This window comes from Ptychodera flava, chromosome 13 (assembly GCF_041260155.1).
Source record: "Ptychodera flava strain L36383 chromosome 13, AS_Pfla_20210202, whole genome shotgun sequence".
NCBI lineage: Eukaryota > Metazoa > Hemichordata > Enteropneusta > Ptychoderidae > Ptychodera > Ptychodera flava.
In genome coordinates this window covers 37,166,505-37,187,734 of record NC_091940.1, presented here as the reverse complement: position 1 = coordinate 37,187,734, position 21,230 = coordinate 37,166,505, and the positions used below count along the sequence as shown (strand labels likewise).

Below are 21,230 nucleotides of genomic sequence, written 5' to 3'. Positions count from 1 at the left end.
AGGCAATGATGGAACTTAACAGAGTCAAGCTGTCCGCCTTACATAAATTACCGAGGTCTTTTCAGGGCAGTGGACTCATAAAAGATACGAAAGTTAGTCCTCTAAAGTGTTGTAAATCTTTGCTATAAGTATCGTAAAATTGACATTCCTCACAATCTTTCGCCATCCCCTTCGGCAAAAGAGGTGCTTTCCATTTTTCAGGGAATTCCTAAAACGTTCCAAAACTTCATGAGGTCATTTTCAATCCCGAATATCTGTAATTTTCATCTAAATCCATGCCCCATTCTTGCCATATGTAACTGGATAATGCATACCTCTCTATCTACATAATTTTCTATTTCACTGTGTATGCCTTTAAAACCAGAATGCACAATTTCTGTTTTGTTGAGAGACAGAGACTTCTGAGCTGCCCCCGACAAAGTATATCCTATTTGGTAACTATGGAAAATTTACTGAAGTTGTCAACTACTACTTCAAGTATGTAATCTATGTGGCTATACTCTTAGTTAACAGTCATCACAGTCGACAGTTACCGGTCGGTGCTTCTGTCTGCATTCTGCTTACATCGTGACATATAGGCTTTGTACTTGTCCGGTGAGTTTTGAATAACTAGTCGACGGTCCCTCTATCTACAGGGGCCATGACTTACCCAATATCACCAGTGCCGCACTAAGTTCTAGTAATATTTGTAGAGGTTTTTACTCGTAGTATTTGCTGTTGTTGTTGTGTGCTACTACATTTTGGGTCTTTGCTCTGTTTAAATGTATAATTTGTGCCTGTGTTTACTCTGGTCTTTCTAACCTCTTCAAGCTGTTTGATACTGTATTCGGCCAAATCTGCCCCGTGGTTGACTTGTGACATTCGGAACAAAGATGGTATCATGGAACTTCAACAAGTGCATGATGCCAAAGTCTCGACACCAATAGCGTGATGTGACGCAAGTACGCCTGTCACAAAATGACAGTGGACATAGCTTTCAAAATTCTGTAAAATATATTTATTGATAATAGAAAGCTCTGAATATATTCGAGTCATAAATGCAGTACAGTCATGTGAGTAACACGTGATTATCACGGGATGTGTCAAATTTTGAGAAAGCAGCAAGTAACGTTGGTTTGTATTTCAAACCATTGATGCTGTCTGTCCAAATGCACACTTTATACTTATTACGATAGGGTTGTCACGGATCCGCTCTCAAGCGAATGCTGATAAAACAAATTTTTAAAGTGAATATTAAAGATGGGCGATAAAGAGAGTCAAATAAATACAGAATAGTGGTGATTTATATACAAGAGGAATAATGTTAGCGCCCCCATTCATGTGCGTTTACAGCTGAGGATGGGCCAGCACTCCGTGACACGATATCTCGGTCAGATTCTACCAATACCGTTGAAAGTGGCAAAACAATTGACATGTCCATGTTTCAACGGACACGTTTCGTTCGACAAGTCCAATACATGTTAATACTGTTGTTTTGGGACTATATACGTACTCTTTCACAATACACCGCGCTTCAGACGCTGGTCGTTAAAATTCTGTTATAAAATTATTATATTTGAAAAAAATTTTCTTATAAATATAATTACATCTATCCCTAAACATTGTGTTCTAGAGCCGCCTTAGGGCGCCACCTGGAGCTCAATGTTGTACTAGTCGTTGGCGACATTGAAGGTATTTACCAAGCACCTAGTTGCTGTAGTTGCTATAACTTGGAGCACCATAGCTGGTTGGTGCAGTGGTTTGTCTCCAATATGAAGACATCAGTCGAGCAGAGATTTCCACACGACGTACAAAGTTCCATACACAAGAGAGAAGATATCCTTGCTCGCCATGTGAGGGATGGTGTTTTAATACCCGGTGTGTTCATCCAGTAATGATCACATCCGGTTCAGCTGCAATTCTTGGTACAAATGTCATGAAATAAGTTCATCTCAGTGTCCGTGGGAGAAAGTTCGTCACAAATATAACGTCTCCATGAGCGTTTCGTCATTAAGCAGTTTTGGCGGGACATAAAGTCAGACTGCTTCGGACAGTCCTTTGTTCCATGATTCTCGAAGCGTTTTTCTGTCCGGGGTCAGCCGTAAAGGGATGAGTCGTTGAGAGTGACGTCAGCATCATGTGACCACTCAAAACGATCCTCTCCGGCCCCCACTTTTCAAAAAAATAGTCCCGAGGATGTTCACAGGATAACGCGCTGTTCAACTCATTGGCGTCGATCAATGAAGGTGAATTGTGCTGGAACGTCTGGGGCATTCAGCAACTGGAACAGCTGCGTCATTGGCTGGTGATGCCATTCGATGCGAAACGCTTTTATGAGCTGCAAAGCAAGGTAAAAATAGGAATAATTGTAAATATATAGTTCAGAAAAGATTTAAAAGACCCGGTCTTAAATGTGTGTGAATGTCATAGTTAGTTAACTGTCTGTAATAGTGCCTATAGGAAAGATCTCACGAATATTTTTCAGGAAACTAAAAGATGTTCACCTGTCGTCAACAAGCACTGACAGATGACTATTTTGGCGAGGAATTCAAAAAGAGTCGCTCACCTTTGCAAGAAGAATTTGTATTTCTTGTTCAGCGAATCTTCTGCCAATGCACATTCGAGATCCACTTCCAAATGGTAGTAAGAGATGAGGGTTTATCTTGCAGTCTTTGCGCAGCCACCTCTCTGGTTTGTAGATGTGCTGGTCTGGGAAATATTCTTCCATACAACCGGCAATGCAGTGAGTGCGTATAACGGACTGTGAGGAAGAAATAAATGTGTTCGTCCTTATTTGAAGCCGAGTTTATCCATTGCGGGCTGCCCTGCCCCACCTCGTTGTGACGGAGAGCGCCACCAACCACAATATTTTACAGGGGAATATCGGGCGGTGTCCGAATAAGTGAACGAAAATAGAAATTTCGATTTGCCTTCTGAAGAAAGGCTAGACAACATCCTCTCCGAAACTTGCTTTTAAATTAAATTCATCGAGCACTGACTGACAACAGCGCATTCACAATACTTCAACATATATGCCAAGAAAATATATGGCGGTATTAAACTCTGGTTTGAATTCACTGAACTATGCTCGCTGTTGACATTCTAAGTTAATGCAGAAATCACGTCTTTTCATAACTTCGATGATATCGACCAAGGATCTCGTGTATACCGATATCATCAATACCATGGTGGACAAATGTACCGCGTGACAGTTCTTATTCATCGTAAATCGTGATGGCATCCAGGCTACAGTGTCAAGACAACTTGACTCAGTAAAGCTTTTCTGAGATCAAATGTGACAACGGTATATACCAGTGTACTTACATTTGCTGGGATGTGGTAACCGGAAAGGACGATATCTTTGTCGGGAATTCGCGTCGTTCCATCAATGGTTGGCATCATTCTGTGGAGAAATGTGATAAGGCGTTAAACCATCGTCCTAGAGAAAGGGAGTAGAGACAAAGAAACACTTTTGATTCTCTCCCTTGCTCAATTTTGTAAATGATGAGGTGAGAAGGTAGTTTGTGTCTTAGTCTTTTTAACCCTTTCCGACATGCAGTGGATAAAGCCAGGCCCTCGTGATTTCCAGGGTTGAATGTGGAGAAAACCCAGAAACGTAAATTCTAAGTTTACGCAGACGGATAAGAATCAAAATCTCCGTATAGCCTGGCTAGTATCGACTACCGAAAAAGTATCATTATTATGATGACTTATGACTTCATACTCTTGATGAAATAAAGGCACCAGGAACCTTTAAAGTTCAACGTTTGTCTTTTGGATTCACAATACCCTCTAAAATAAAACGACGATTTTAATAAAAGCATACAATAACACAGTCTCCAAGACTTGAAGCCAGATTGCAAGTCTCGATTCACTGACTCGCCGACTGTACAGAATTATATTTACCTGTGTGTTTCTTTAATACAAGCTTTCAAATACGGCAGCCTCTGTAGGGTCTGTACGGTGATTGGCTCACCATCAGTCAGAGTGCGCGAGACTTCCTGATATACTTTTTCTTGGACTTCAGGATTCGTGGCAAGTAAGTACAGATTGAACACAATCGTGTGTGACGTCTGTAAGAAATATAAAGAGCAGAATTTAAAACATACGAATGAACATTGCGTTAATCAAGTTTTGTGGTGATGATCAGATCGACCTGGTTTACTAAAACATGTCCATCCAGTATTCATGATAATCAAAAACACACACGCAATTGATTCAGCAAGCTTCACTCCGTGGACGACAATTGCGAAAGCGCCCTCTCTTATCAGAATGTATCTCCATCGCCGATGCACAGTATCACATCAACGAGAAATTGATATTTACCGTGTCGATGCCGGCCTGCATCAGATCCACCGGAATCATAAGCAATTCATCAAAAGTCAAGCTTTTCTTGGACAACAAATATGATAACAGGGATGGTTGATCAGCTTCTTCCTCCAGTTTGCCCTCTTTTTCCTTGAGATCCAGCTCTTCTAGCGTTTTGTTGATGTATTTCTCGGCGATCCTATGGAAAATTTAGGAACATTATTGAAACTGACCTGATATCTGAATGGATTCATCAACAAATTTTGTGGGAGGCACATCTTTAATTTTGTTTGTTTTTTTTATTTTGTTTATATTCATGTGTTGGGAAATCGTGACTGCTCTTCCAATAAAATTACCATTCGTGTCGATTGGTCCAATATTATCAATGCGTGATTGCTACATTGTTACGACTTTCTGCTCTGTAAGCTCCAAGTGTGCTGTAGTGTTTTTTGAAGTGTTCTGACCATTCACCTTCATATTCTATGGGGCTGAATGGGGCACTGTAAATCTAAATACAGATTGTGAAATAGTTGAAGATGTCACATCATAATAAATTAAATGTTGGTCACGGACTCAGGTGATGATTTTGATCCACAGAACTTACTTTAAGAATGTGTCATGGCAATCTGCAAACGTCTTCCAAGTCTTGGTGTAGATGCCGAATTTGTACAAAGGAAAGGAGAAGGTAAGATCTCGGAGGGTACTGAAGAATCTTAGAGTGGCATCGATCATCTGCTGAGCGTCTGAATTGCCATCCGTGTTGGTATCCACACATCCAAGTCGTGTGTTGAGCGCCAGTGTACACACACCTGTCAAGAAATGAAGATTGTCAGCGATTCCGTCAAAAATCACGGTTTACCGACTTTGTTCTCAATCAGTACAATTGGTTGGAAAAGGGACGAGGAAACTTGTCTGCTGGCATTACATTGCGTCGTATGCGTGGAGTAACTGGTTAGTTATCCATTGATCCAATATTTTCCCGCTACCCTAAGAAGAATGAAGAAGACTTTTTGATTTCCTACAGAATGTTGAACTTGAAATTATTTCCCAGCACAAAGTGATAACCATGAAATAACCCACCTTCAAGCGCCCATTTGTACAGTTCGTTCTGGTAATTATCAATTTCACCATTCTCCCTTCGATTTGTCTTCATCAATTCAATGAAATCGTCTGAGACTTTTTCCAGAGCGGGAATATAGGCCTGGACGCTTTGGGGCTTCATTACCACCTGCTGTACCGGCTTTCTTACCTTGGCCCAGTCTTCACCTTGCCTGTCAAGGAAACCAATAAAAACAGTGGTATGTACCTATAAATATTAATCATTAATCCGTGTCTGGCATAGTCTGACACTAGCTACAAATGGTACGACTAGCAATACTGTACATAATTAACACTCCAAGTGGACATTCAGTACTGTGTTGGACCTTTGTTACTACTGACTGAGGTTGCGGGATGTTTGTTGTTTCAGTTTTAACCACAAGAATGTGTTAAAATTCAGTGTTTTCAACCAAAAAACGGCGTTCAATTGTAATAGTTTTACTCCTATACAGCGTTCAATACTGTATTTATGAACAATAGTCAACGATATAATTGGGAGCACCTTACAGATCGGCCCTCGTCTGATTATCTGCGTAAACGCACTGTCGATTTAATCCCCCATTTTTGCTCCTAGCACTCAGTATTCAGAGTTCGGCCTTGAGATGGGGGATGTGACCGAGAATTTGATAGGTCAATGTGTTTCAGGTCACAACGGTTCGGCTAAGTTGAAAGAAAAAAAATAACCCGGATTTAGGGACGGCATAAAACGTCACACTTCGATGGAAACTTACACACTCGGGTACAGCACCAATATCCGGGATGAATTGAGAGGGATTGTACCGCTAAAACGGTATTTGTAGTGAATGTATAGGTAGCTGCTCAGACTTACAGACTAGCAATTCCGATGTTATTTTTCTTCATTTCTCTGTAATGTTTCAGCGGTGCGATCGGCGGGCGTGCAGGCGTCTTCCCAGCGTTGCGGAAAAGATGCTCAACGTCTTCAGCGTCGATTATATTGATGTAGGTGTTATCTCCTATGGTCTCTTTGAAGATAGGGCCGTACTGTCGGAATCGGTCGATGACCGCAAGATGCATCCTCTCGAGTTTGTAGGGGCCTGAGTAAATACAATGTGAAATCTAGTTGATTGGCCATTGAAATATACGAGAGAGAGAGAGAGAGAGAGAGAGAGAGAGAGAGAGAGAGAGAGAGAGAGAGAGAGAATGTAGAATTATGCTGACATCGTGAAAAAAATAAAATACACTTACCAAGTGATGTGTAGTCGAGAAGCGAACCGATGAACGGTAATCCCTTGGGACCCGGAATTTCTTCGAATGATCTGTATTCCTTGGTCGAAATCTCTCCGTTAATGACGTCGTCATTGGCGACGTCAATATCGGCAGAGGTTGCCATGACACTTCTCAATCTCTGTATCATCACGCGCTGTTGGGCGCGCGAACATTCCTGGAGGAGTCTGACTTGTCGCAGTCCAAACATTGTGACACACCTGCGGATAAAAAAACCCAACAGATTCCTTATCAAATCAAAACAAATAAGACCATCGCGATACACTGATTTACTTGAAGGATCTCTTCCAACTCACATGCCATAGGTGTGCTATTCCGAGAAAAAATTTACTTTACATTGAAATCAGATATCTCCGACAAACAGTGTCTGTCGCTCTGAAAATTGAACAAAATTAGAAAAAAAGACAGAACAGAGTCGATCTTATTTACAGATCAAACGATAACTAAGTATTCTAACCGAGAGCGGTTATGTTGATTTGTTCGTATAATCACGGTGAGTGACCGTGGTATAATGATGGGACGGGTTGTATCTTTATACTGCCAGCGAGTTCATCGTGCCGCTTAACGTTTAGACGCCTTGCAACACGGATGACAAGACCTATCACGGACTCTAACACGATCGGCTATTGTAAGAATGTGTAGACTATTTGAATAGCCCAGCGTGGACTCGCCTTGTAAAATTCTTCGAACGTTGAGATATTGCTATTCGGACAGACAGAGGTTTCATAACGACGAGATCCTGACGGGAGGTCTGCGAGTCTTTACGGCGGGCGTTGCCCTCATTTGTAGTGTGCGGTATCTGCCGGTCAGTTCACAATGTGAGTACCGGCAATGTGTCATCTGTGAAGATGAACACATGCTTCGCGACATTCAACGTGACCGGGCAAACACGGTGCATTTTAATTTCACGACAGTCGTGGAACTTTCATCGTTGTTATGGCAACATCAGCGTAACTATGTGTCGTGAGGGTGGCGCCCAAAAATGCGCGACAGATTAACGTTTCGCTTTCATAACTAGTCTGTGGGAAAGATTATAACGTAATCTTCCCTGCGAAAGAGAGAGGGCGTGAGAAAAGCGTGAGACAGGAGGGTTAAGAGAAACTGAAACACATCGATTTTGATGATTATTTTAAACAAAATTGGACCCCGGGCATTTGATGTTGGAATACCGCCAAACTTGGCATCATGCCAAACAAGATTCCAGCTCGTGTAAATTTAACATTCATTGTTATCGAATCTATGGTATTTCCCGCCTTCGATCAACCCATGAACTTCAGCAGGTCACCACTGACAACTTCGCCCGCTCGAAAAGTTCTTCGAAAAGTTGTGGAAAATGAAATTATGATACAACTGGTTACTTAGGGAAATTGAAAATGAACATCCAACAAAAAGAAAATTTATGAAAAACGTACACTCGCTTATGATAACTTAAAAATCATTTAAAATTACAGAAAACTCTAGGCATGCCCACACTAACTTCGCTAGTCGCACCACAGTTCATATCCAGCATCGAGCCACATCTGTCTCTTATCTCGTGTAAGTCGCGAAAATAAAACGGAGAAGGGAAAGAAAAAAAATCAGCAAAGACTGCGAAAATAACTGAATAGAAATACATCGAAAGAAATCATACAACTTGACTAACTTACCAAACAGTTTAGTGCAACTGAGGAAACGAGTGTACGGTTGTAACACAACTTATCGAGGTGCACTGAAATGAACGCAGGTCGCGGAGACTACTAACTGTCGTTCGTCAAGGTGTCAATGGGACGCAGGTTGTAAGTACGAGTACTCTAGTGCGTATCGACCAAGCTTCGGACTGAGCCGATATGACTGTTTACGTTGGTTTTATACCAACGCCCTCTGCCGTGGGTACATGTAAAACAGAAGCCAAATCAATAAATATAAAAAATGTGACTGGCGAGAGGAAGGGACGGACTTTGATGTGGTTGGCTGTCCAGCACAATAAACGTATGCGCTGCATAATGACACCGGAAGTTCGTATGTTAATGAGAACAGCCTGACGCTGAGGTAAGTGACACCAGCGCGTAGCGAAGGCTGCCACCTCACACACGATATACACTACGTCACTGCAAACGCCACAGCGCACGATGTACATCATAATAGCTTTAGAAATTAACTGTTAATGGCGATTAGGCAGGTTTATGGGGTTATTGACCTAAGACTGAAAGGCCGACAGTGCCATGTTTTGGCACTGGCGAAATTTCTGAACCGGCTTTGCGGTCAAAGTAAAAGTTTGTGGTGTGTGCGATGGCTTAGCACGGTTGAAACGTAACTGAACCGTCTCGGCTTACATGGAGCAGTCGCCGCGGCAAAGGACGTTGCTGCACTTCTTCTTCAACGGTAAATTCTAAATTTGAAAAGAAATCGTAAAGTCGCCCAGAATATCTATTAAAATCTGGAAAGGCCACAGACGGTAAGTGTCAATGACCTAGAACATAAAGTGGCCCAGCTTGTCACATAAGACTGCCTCAATGGAACGTGTCTGAAGCACTGATCTAATGGCTCTGCATGGCCGTTTACTTGTAACCTCGTTTTCATAGGACTTCTATAATTAGCTTAATTAAATTGCCCTGCGCTAAAATTTAGACCGGAAGAGCGAAAAACCGGCAATTTACAAGCCTTATTATACCAGCACATGTCACAACGTATCGTTAAATCAATTCGCGCATTCAGTCACAGGCCTAGCAACACAATGTTTAATTACCAGAATAGGCAATTTCCCCATTACGATTCGCTCTAATGAGACACTATTGACATTATTCGAGAGGTTTCTAAGGTTGTTGACCTATCGGTTATTGCACCCTGTGCGCTCTCAAGGTGAACTTAGCCTGTGCCCTTTCCCATGCCAGTCCAAACTATGTTTTCTTCCACGTTTCTGTGAAACAACAGCCTTGGCGACATCGCGGAGAAGCATGACGAAAGCAAACAACCTTCTCGCCTCCACAACAAGCATCACAGACCGCATTGACGATGGCCTACAGCGCGCATGACGTCACGCCATTCATTGATACTGTGATAGCTTTGCTATGTCACCCTCAACACCCGAGCTTGAATATGATGGAATTCAACGCTGGCCGGGAGTCAAATTCGAAGAAACGAATAAGTTTAATGTGGTTGTAAGTGTTTCAGTTGCGTATACTAGTACGTTATTGATCGTCAAAACTGAGATGCAAGACATCCCGCCTATATAAAGGCATTCAGACAAGAAATATCAAAATGCGTCGTATGGAAATCGTAAATTCAAGTTACTTCATCTTTCCCATTATCAATATCCAGATTTGAAACGTAGTTAAACAAACCAATGCAAACGACAGCAAAAATTCCTAGCTATCATAACGCTTATGATGGAAGTACCTATAGTACTGTATTGCTCGTATTTCTTCCTCATCTGGATGTGATAACTAAAGGGCAGGGTTGCCATGTTTTTAGTTCGTTCCTGAGATTTTTTCATCACTACACGTTCCTTTCATTTGTCCTATTTAGATAAATGAAGTTTACTGGGTCATAGGCCAGATAACCGCTCGTACGTTTAAAGTAATATATGATACATTTGTCACCGGCCGAGTCAGTCTTTACCGTGCGCAATAACGGACATTTCGTCTTGTGATAGGCCCACAAGTGTCGGAGAAAATCCGATATTTTAAACGCCTTATTAATGACACTCGAATAAACATACAATTCATCGAAATTACCAATGTTAATTACCAAAACTTGGCAAACATTGAGTCAGACCTTCCCGTATAAAAGTGGTGTGTGTATTGATATGGTTAGCAGCATTTCAGCTCGACCAACCACCTCGGTGTAATCACAACAAACACATGATAGCATAACATGTATGGCCCCTTCAACCTTAGCTAACCTCAGTACAAGGTAACTCAACCATTGTAACTTGATATCGGCTTCGTTGGCGTCAGATACTGGCCAGGGGTGCCATCCCTTTACGCAGTAACCTGATATGTGGCCGACTTTATGCCATGTACACTTCATTTTCAGACCGCAAACTTATCAAATACCACAAAAAAATGGCGGGAATTTTTCGGAGAATTTATCCGCTACCTAGCCGAAAACAGTCCTTTAACAAAGATAAGTTTCATTCAGTGCCGTGAGAAATAATTATAACAAAGCGAGTTCCCAGTTTTGCGTTTGTTTTCAGGGATATGATTAGCTTCAGGCAGCATTTGTGGCTTAGATACAGCTGACCTTATAACGGAGGTAAACGAATTGTCTCCAACCACAATGCCAATGATCTGAATGTGAACATACGTGTGGCTGATTTCCATCAAACAAATCTTTCCACGGAACATGACAAACCGCTGCTTGTGAGCTGGCGCACATACATGCCGGTAATATTTTCTGAATTTATTTTTAGTTTTACATATCATTTCAGCTGCTTCGTGATTGGTTGAAAACCGCTTGCATGTAAGCATGCGTCCCAGTTTGCGGTAAGTGTATTATCTGATGCAATATATAGGTCATTTGATGTGTTTTGGTAGCTTGTGAAAACTCCACCCTGTCGAGCAGCGTATTGCGGCTAAATTTTAGTCGTTTCAAGTTGTTTCATATTATGCTACCGTACGAATCATGACGGGACTTGCTCCTATTTATAAATACCGTAAGCAAGGGCATTTGTACAAGACACACAAAGAGCTGTATTATTGTGAAGAAAGCGTCGCCTTCAAAAGTGTTCTTGACTGGAGTTAATAGATTACAAACATGTTCGATGTGTGTAAGTATGACAGGGACTTTGGGACACACCTAAGTATGAATGAGAAGCCAGTGTACGACCTGTCGTACGTTAACCTCAGCTCAAACGCTCGGCGACCTTAACTTTTTTACAGCCTAAATCACAACTATTCGCGTGGGGGCTTCATCGGAGCCGAAGACATTTTTTGAAATTCCGAAATTCCTGACATACGCTAAACGGCAATGCATTTGCCTCTCACTCAGTTATGACAGATATGTGCAAACAAGTGAGCAGGGCGGCCCTTGACTGGGGTCGGCCTTATAAAACCAGGCATGCTCGGAATCGAACACAAATTAACGGCTGGAGTCCTGTCAGCGTCTGGCGTGTGGCCAACGTGTGCCCTGGATCATCGATTACATTGTGGATAAAAGTGAATAGTTGTGAAGCTCTGCAATATGTTGTACACTGAAATGACAGTACAATGACGTCAAAAAACGAATTTGCTTACTGAAAGGAGGTTAGCGCGGGTCCGTTTATACATAGTCTTTTCCGCAAAAGCATCTTTTCAGGGTGGAATAGTACTTGATATTTTTCCATTCTCAAACATCACACCCGAGGTTGTTGGTCGATGGTTGTGAGAGCCATTTCCGCTGATGGGCATTGCGGTAGCGCACGATTGTAATCGTTATGGTGTCGGTGCAACGTTCGTAAATGAACTTCCAGAAAACAAATCCAAAGCATTGAAGAGACAACCGACTCATGCATAACTTGATTTATTTCCAAAAAAGAGACCAAACACAGACTTCTTGCGCAAAACGAAACAAGTTTGGACTGCCTACTGTTAAGGACACGCTTTTATTGCATATTGACATCGCATAATACATGTAATTCAATTAGGCAATCGCTATACGCTGGTGCGAGGTTAACGTGGCCCAGTATGCTATTTTAAAATTTTCACTGGGAACACGCAGTGATAAGGAATGTAATAAAACTTAAAAAGACAAATTGTGAAGTCAGGTCCAAGCAGGCGAACTAGGTCTTATTCAGGTTCAAATGTAGTGAACGACGTCAAATGGATTTTTGGTGAAGATATATGGAATGTTTGAAACTCTCAAAACAGGCCTGTTGTTCCCTTAAAGGTCAAAGTATGCTTAATAAGAATTAATCCGCATCTTGTTCAACAATAGCTTCTGCTTTTTTTCCGAAAAGGGTTATTTTCTTGTCTTTCGCGACGTGATGTTTTGCTTGTCACATTGACAATGGTTTGAACTGGACACAATGCCCTCACTTTCATTTTACTTTAAATATGACTGCTTCAATAACACTTCTAACAACGACGGTCAACAGATGTATATCCCTTTGTTGTAGTATTTGTAAATACTTCCATGGCCAAGCTATTCAGCTAATGTCATCGGAGAACAGTTGAACACTGTTTTGACTGAGACAACGCATTGCATTATGACGAGATAACCAAACACTCTGTGACTGCGATGAGACCCCAGTCCAACTTTCATCGAACTGGTCGTAAGATTAACATCGCTATGAACTGAGTATCTCAACTCCATCTATCTACTCCGATAAGATCATCCAAATATTATCAGAAAATTAATGAACTACTTTGAATCTGAAAACACCATTATATATGTACATGTATTTCTCTTTGATTTGTATGGCATATTAAACTTTTAACACTTAAAATCTTCCGTTTTTATATTCATTGCTCTTCACGTTTTCGTTCCTTATTTTCATTCAAAGGCTGATAGTTTCCACGGAAAAGATTGACTTTTACATAAACCACTTGTTTTAGCTAAGTGACCACACCCTCCATAGTCAAGGCTTTGATTGAAAGAATCCTAAAAGGTTAATAGCAGCAACTTTTGATTTTTTCATTATTTTTGTCTTCAATGTCAACAACATCATAAGCTTATTTGCCTAATCCCCATAGTATGTTGAGATACACAGTATTCAACATGATAAACTCAGTCTGTAAATTTCTAGACTGCACTGATTTTACTGTCTAGTCAATTCAGGCCTGGACTAGAATTTAAAACATAAACAATAACAATGCATTTTACAAGTATAGATGCCGAGTTGACAAGCTCCATAATACGTGTACAACACACTTTAGGGAGTAGAACGAGAAACTGTAATTGACGTTAAAACAAAAAGGTGAAAATATCTTCAAAAGTTACAGCTCTTGGCCCTTTGTCACGTGAGATATATATACTTATGTATGTATGTATATATATATATATATATATATATATATATATATATATATATATATATATATATATATAAAGATGAATGAATAATGTTCAATTTACGATTTGGAAGGTGTTTTTAGATTATCACACCTATGAGACATCGAATTTGTTAATAATTATCAGCATGGTATCTTCAAGTGTTATTTCGATAGGTTTTCAGCTTCCCTGGCATTCGCGTCGTACTATTTTATTTGGCATTTAGGTAGCGATATGAAAATGGTTCGCCATCGGGACGGACCTGTTCTTCTTTAAGGGTCTCAGGGTGTCATTTATTCGCTGTCGAAATCTGACAATCCGGATTTTCAATATCCATTCTTCACTTTTTTTCTCTCGATCGATCTTGTCCATGTTTTTATTTAAAGAGCAGCATATGATCTGCAAGGAATTTTTCAGCAATTTTTGGTTCACAGGCTTTATTAGTGTTTTAGCACCTCTTGCAAAGATTTACCTGTCATCTCATACGAAATATGGTTGGTTACTAAAGATGGGCTGTAATGAAAATAACTTCTAAAATGACAGGCTTTTATCTGTATTAATCGCGATTGCATGTGACTATGGAAGCCATCATGTCACGGCAGGTCGATGGTGTTGAGCGGGAAGGCTACCGCTCGAAGTATAGCGTCAACATCAGAGGGTAGTTTGGAAACGACATTGGAGGAGGCATGTCGGTCAGTGCACAGCTACGAGCAGATCAGTGGTCAGCGCTGCGATAAGGAAAATTCCGTTCGTTTAATGATCCGTGGGCGAAAAATAAATAATATCCAGTCATGCGGAACACCTTGGGAGTGGAATGTGCCGAACCGTTCTGGTTCTGTGTTGATACAATTTACAACCCTGAAAATGCGGTAATCGGTAATCTAGGCACGTCTCTGGACCCATGGGCCAAATTTCATGAATAGAATATTCCGACGCCGAGCAAGAGTGTCAAGACGGCTGCTCGATTTGACTCAAAGATACATCGCTGTGTTCTATTCGATGTATGGTTGCACCAACGCACAGTGACCCCATTACATCAGAATCACCTATTAAAATAGTGTATTATTATGTTTAAGATGCTTCAAAGGCGCTGTTGTTTTCATGTTCACCACTAACACCGCACCAAACAGTTTCGACGCTGCGCTCAATCAGCATGTATATGGAACCTGAATGACATGTACAGCGTTCGTGGACTGTATAATCTGAACTCGAGTCCCATTGGTGGATTGACGTCATTGATTGACGTGTGAGCCGACGTTGAGCCAATCGGAGTGACTTTTATTATTCGCCAATCCAGTTTACCTGCAGTCAACGACCGAAGATGACACGCTGATCCATGAGAAATGTTTTCTGAGTATAGAGGAGTTCAACGAACGAACATGTCACCTCAATATTTCACCTCATTCATCCTCGCTAATAGCGTCGAAAATAGACGTCAACTAAGAAAAGCAGTACGTAAATGTTCCTTTCTCTATGTGGATATAAATTAAGATTATCAACTCGTCAGAACATTTCCGTTTCTTTCATTCTAACCATCCCTTTCCCTTTCAATATTTTCAAAGGCGGCTATTTTGGGACTCAAGTAGTCGACCTCCTACCTTGTGTTAATTATGGCTAAAGTTGTCCTTGTACCTAGTCAAATATATAGGTCATACAACGGCGACTTTGCGATACCGGCAACTTGTCACCGTGTCTATCATGCACGTGTTGTCATGGCAAACGTCCTTGAAACATGAAATATTGGCGCACTTTATTTGAAAAAAAATGTTTTCATTACAAAAAATGTAGTTTTAACCCTTCAACACCAAATTTTGTACAAACCATATCATCTTTTGGTCCTTAATTGCCAGCATAAGGGAATGGACTACAACACGATACCAGATTGCAATGCATTAGGGGAACGGTCCACGCGACCAACGCAGTCAACGGTTTGGAAAATTTTCGCCGGCTTTTGATTGCATTATGTACCATAAATCATCGACATATTGACAATCCACAGCTGTCACGGACCGACAGCAATTTGTTGTTGTGCCAGGATGACGTTCTGTCATTTTGCCAATATTTCAAGATCATCCTGCGCCACTTTCTCCAGCGTAGTAAAATGTGTGTGATGAAAATTGATTTGTGCAGCGCCTCCGCCCAAAAAATACGCATGCACATTTTAATTGAAGTTGAAAGAGGTTAAATTAGTTTATGTTAAAAAGACAGTCTTGACAATAATGAGGATTTTTGAATAGGTGTCCGTGCATAAGTTTGACTTGGCTACCGTTCAAACTGCTACCCCGGGAGTCCGAGTTTAACAGTGGCGCATACGTAGCGAAGGCCTACAAACCACACCTACCAATTATACAGAAATAGCGCCCACGTGCATTTGAGCAGGCGCTCGTCGCCAACATTGGATTCTGTAGGTATTTCAAACATCGAGGATACAAATGCCTGGCCTGGATGTGACAGTATTTCCACATGAGGCTCGTCACGTGACTTTCAAGGTAGCCCGTACCGACAAAAGTTAGCTATGTTCGTTGCCCCTTACCCAGAGGACATCACCTTACCCCGACCTTACAAAAAGATTGGCGGTCCTCAAAAAATTACCTGCTCACAAATGAACGAGGATGACACTAGTTCATGGCTGTTGTCGTAGCTTTAGACGTGTGCAGATGGAAATTCTGTCCTGTATTTTAAACGTTGCGAGACTGACCTTATTTTTGATACAGAACGTACGTGTGAGAATATTTAAGTACAATTTTGTGATGCTTTGGCGGACCAGCAATCAGAAGTGCCTCTCGATTTTATGATAAACATTTAACTTTTCCCATCATTTCGTTGTCAAAGAATCTCTCCTGCAACTATAATGACTGATGCGCCTTACTTGACGGTTCGTCACGGCGCGGAGGCACACACCGAGCGCCGGGTTCTTCCTCGGCAGAACAAAGCGAGTGTCAGCTAGCCAGTTTCGAAAGCCGGTTACACCCACACACATCGGAGGATGGAACAGCCCGCCTACTTCATTTCCAACGAAGTGTACCTTTCGAAAGTACGTGATACTATGTCGAACATTCCTGTAAAATGCTACGTCTAGGTGAAGTTGTAACAATTGCGGTGAATTCAAGCCATGAAGTCACGCCGACATTGCTGCCTTATAAACGGCTATAATTTTACTGTGTGTGTGCATGTGAGTGTGACTTACTATCGTAAAAATGTCCCGTTCTCTTCATTGTACTGTAAGAGCATATGTCATTTACGTTTAAAGAGAGAAATTTAGAGCTGATAGCACAAAAAGTTGAAAAAAGCAGTGAAATCTAATGCGTGATGAGAGGATATGTTATGATGGAGAAAATTGTGGATTTCCGCGACTGTTTAAAACTTCGCATTTGCAGGGTAAGTTCGCAATTTTGGCCTATTGCGGGCAGCAGTGGCATACTTGGAACCAGGAATCGAAAATGCGAAGTGACGTACGTATGAAGTCATAAGAAGCTTTTCCATCGATCTGCGGCTGAATGAAAGGAACACAACAGCTTATCTAGTTCTTGTTGTGTGTGACCGTAGTGTGAACAATAGGAGCCGGTGCGGTCACTCACCCCGTTTGAACTCTCCGTTGTGACGACGCGGACACAACTCTGCCAAGAATGCAGTCCCAACGGCGTAATAAACTTTAGGGGATGAATCAAACTCAAATGAGGGGGATCACCCTGCTGTGAAAATGAAGTTGCTTTCCATTAAACCTTTGGCATTTTACCTTTTTTAATTATGAAAATTATGACGTTTTAAAACTTGTTAACATTTTGAAAGTTCTCGAGAGTTATGCAGTAACTATCCCATTCAATATCCAATGGTCGTTCCCATTTATTTGATGCGTGAGGTCAGCTGAAAATCGAAACCCGACCCCCCAAGTTGGTGGATCTGGTATTTAAACAGTAGCGGCTGGTTTTGGCCCCAATCACCTGCGTCGTTCAACGGCTTCCGTAATTGCATTTCCAACTCTGTGGATCGACGTCCAATGTTATGCAAATTTTCTTATCTATTCATAGTTTGCAAATACCCATATATGTACATATTCTGTTGTCCTCAGCACTTTAAGTATTTGCATAGACCCTAGATACTACACTCGACCTTCCGTAACACCCCCTGTGTCGTTTTGCTTACGGCGATAAGGTCACTTTTTTCTTGAACTTGCTATAGGGAAAATTCCTAAATCGTTAGCTTGCTGTAAAAAATCTTTTTTTTCCCAAAAAAATGAGCCATCAAGTAATTGCACTAAGAGAGACTAGATTTATATGCCTTTGTCCGACATACTTATTACCTATGGGAATAATATACCGATCTCTGTCGGGATAGATTCCAGTCGTACAGATTGTGTAACACTTGGTTCAGTGATCATCAATTGATGGTATTCACTACTGTGGTTGAGGGACCGTGTAGTTCACCAATCATTAGGAGCGATCGGGGCTCTGGTGTGTTTTCCCGTCAGAATACTTGCACAAGGTAGTAAAGTATACGTATTCCCCTAGCAACGTTTCTGTGTTCTTGTCAATGCAACTCGGCGGCACCTCGAAGTCAGTGACCTAAATTAAAATCACGCAGTTGTACCGAGGTCGTTGAAATGCAAACTATTTACACACGATGCTTGCAGCGTAGCAAGGGCGCTAGCACTGTATATCGGCGAGTGCAGACTCTCACGGCAACTTTCAAAGTTGTAGCACCGCTTCCGAGTAAACATAACCCGGACACAAAGTATCATGTAAAAATGTCAGTACGCATTTGTATAATGTGATGATGTCCATTTATGCTTTATGTATCAGTGGGGGGAAGCGAAAAAAATCCAAAAACATTTGCAATACAAAAATCCATTATTACTCAAAACGTTGAGAGGAGGGTTGAAAAACATCAAATCAAGGGTATGATGGAGGTACTTTGATCTCACCCGACAATTTTACTTACTTGCTCAGAGTTTGGTTCACCGCTTCAGAGATCTGACTGGTAACTTGGCCTGGAGAGACGAGCTCCGCTTCTCTGGTGATGTATTCGGTGAGACTACTCAGGGTGTAGTGGTCCCAATGGGACTCGGCTTGCCGTTTATATCGATTCGGCCGGGGGGCAGGCCGGTTCATTAATTAGAAGGGGTAACAATGCATGCATATGCGCAACTCTGTTTTCTGTGCATGCATGTACTAGGGAAATCATAAACATATTAGTCCATTCACACAGATGCTTTAACCACCAGTCGTCGTCATAGCGATGACTTATCTCACCTATTGTTGACACCAGCGCTTTACAACCTATCTACGTCATCGCCAGGTATCTTTGTTCGGCTTCTCAGGTTCTTTACCTGTAATGTCATTCACTTTTTGGCGGGGTTACTTTGAGCGGTCGACTTACTCATCCTTTCACCGATTGTTAGAATTCTATATTTTCTCTTTTGGCCGAGCGTTTCCGATATGAGATTGCACCTATTGAATTACGCACGATGAGTAAATTGGCGCGATAATTTGTAGAACCTTTTGTATCGTAACATGGACAACTACTATGAGTGTCACTTCGGTGCTATCAGTAGCGCCCAGGAGGGAAGTTGAGTCAATTCAGGAAAGGCCCCATGATGCATCGCGATGTCCTCCCGAGGAAGCGGGTCACTCACAGCAGTACCGGACAGCAGTAGCCGCAAACTTATGCGCAGGTTATCTCACTGGTTTTATAGGTCACAAATATACTTAATTAATAGAAGCTTATTGATATAAAGATCTGTGTGCGGTTGACACTAATGTGCCTTACCTGACCCTCAACACAAAACACACAGTCCATTCCTTGTGTAGAGAAGGCATAAAGCGTACAACTTCGATGAAAGACAGCCATTCCGCACCATGGAGCGGAATACATGGTAAGATTCAAGAATCACCGCCCCTCCGTGAAAGCTTGAACTCGGGAAATTACGGCGACATCTTGTAACACGGAAGGGAGTTATTTGAGAAAAGAATGACAGTACTTCCAAGTCATGATATGTTTGTCACAATAACACGGATGTCTTGTCTCAGTTACATCTTCCAACTTTGCTATCGATCGTTTAACCCAGGCCAGCAGGCAACAAGCCAACATAAGCACTGAAAACATCATGTTTTTCACAAAATGATAAACGATATGGTACTTTCATTAAATGCAGCTAAAATGTCAGCCAACGTACGCAATGTGGGAGACGCCCGAAGCGCAAATATATTTACGTTAAGGTGAGATTTCACAAACCATAATAAAGCTGATATCATTGTCAATAAATATGTTTACATTGAAACTATTACAAACAACGGTGACGTCACTGACTCCAACATTCTCCATTCATATCTCCCAACATCATTTGCATTTTGTTATTAATATTAGCACGTGAGAGGCCAACAAGATTACATGATAGCCTACCAGGATGGCGATGGGCCAGTCCGACGTTCGTTATCATTTTTTTTAAGTAAATACCACTATTACAGTGATTAAAAGCTCAGGTCAACGACCTCCGGCAATTTGTACTGTGGGTCTGTTTTTTGCGGTGCTCGTTCGTGTCGCTAAAACCACAGTCGGAAGTTGCGGCAGAAGGGCGGAAACCAAATTGAACAGTACGCTGGCTTTTCGAACACTAGTTTTTGTATTCAGATCTAAAAATTATTTAAAATATGGAGTCAATGAACTGACCCAAAGGAAAGTTTCAGGGGCAAGGTCGCCATCTTTGAACTGTGAAGACTATGTGAGTGAAATTGCGTTCGTTCCATTCTCCTTGGGTGAAACTGATGATTCAAATGTGCGATAGAGAGATAATCTAGCGAGTTTGCCAGTACGATATCTATCTTGTTATCTGTAGGCATGACAAGACAATAACAACTCCTACGCACTCTGACAAGATATCGATCATTTTGTTGTATAAACGGATCGCGGAATGTCTATTTCGACTCTGAGACCGGACGAAGGACCCGTCTCCGTCTCCGGAGAACATCATCACCAAGGAGCCGTCTCCGTCTCCGGATAACATCATCACCAATCCGCTTCTTGTCTGCAAAGTTTCGATCAAGCTGACGGCTGCAACATTCTTCATTGTCGTTTTTGGAAAGGCGAACCTCGTCCGATATAATTTTGCTCATCGGGCGACGATCGGGTGCCGTGACTTTCGGAAGATCTCTGTTTCATTCAAGAACCATTTACCATGGGAACGGGAGAGGAGTGAATTAATGGACATAATTTATGTTGTTCGAAAAACTTGCTTAGCGTGTGCTCGAAAGTTAAGCTTACCTATAATAAGAGAGAAATGTAAAAAAAAAGACACACAAACGCATGCGCAGTCACTCGGTTTTGTCGCATCAGTCGACACAATTCCGAAATGCGAATGCGAAAACAAATAAAGCAGTTGTTCATGGATCTGTTGAACATACGGATCATCATTTGTCAGACTTGTAATATCACTCCTATGTGAGGTCAATACATGTATAAGATTTTGCTGCTGTTGTTGTAATTTCTGGAGAGAACAGAAAGTATTAGCAGCAAGATTGCAAATTTTGTTTTACCTGTTACCGTTGGACTTGAAGATCAATAATGGTCAAAATCCAAAATTTGTCCTCGACATATCTGCTGATTCTTGACCTTTTGCCAATTTTATAAGTAAGGTGGATACTCATGCAAACCTGCCA

General features: G+C 41.5%; 1 protein-coding gene across 3 annotated transcripts; it reads right to left on the bottom strand.

The window, feature by feature from the left end:
- Nucleotides 1-974: 974 nt before the first annotated feature.
- Nucleotides 975-18,760, bottom strand: LOC139148351 (probable cytochrome P450 49a1). 3 transcript variants are annotated; one of them, XM_070719751.1, is made up of 10 exons: nucleotides 18,517-18,760; nucleotides 6,592-6,830; nucleotides 6,215-6,440; nucleotides 5,368-5,558; nucleotides 4,892-5,096; nucleotides 4,306-4,486; nucleotides 3,886-4,052; nucleotides 3,304-3,382; nucleotides 2,546-2,740; nucleotides 975-2,317 (listed from the first exon to the last, which is right to left on the bottom strand). In XM_070719751.1, the coding sequence occupies exons 1-10, from the start codon at nucleotides 18,684-18,686 to the stop codon at nucleotides 2,204-2,206; spliced, it is 1,767 nt and encodes a 588-aa protein (XP_070575852.1). In that variant the 5' UTR covers nucleotides 18,687-18,760; the 3' UTR covers nucleotides 975-2,203. The 3 variants fall into 3 exon arrangements, with proteins under 3 accessions (XP_070575852.1, XP_070575855.1, XP_070575854.1); XM_070719754.1 differs by lacking the exon at nucleotides 18,517-18,760 and adding an exon at nucleotides 8,277-8,492; XM_070719753.1 differs by lacking the exon at nucleotides 18,517-18,760 and adding an exon at nucleotides 7,302-7,673.
- Between the last annotated feature and the right edge of the window lie 2,470 nt (nucleotides 18,761-21,230).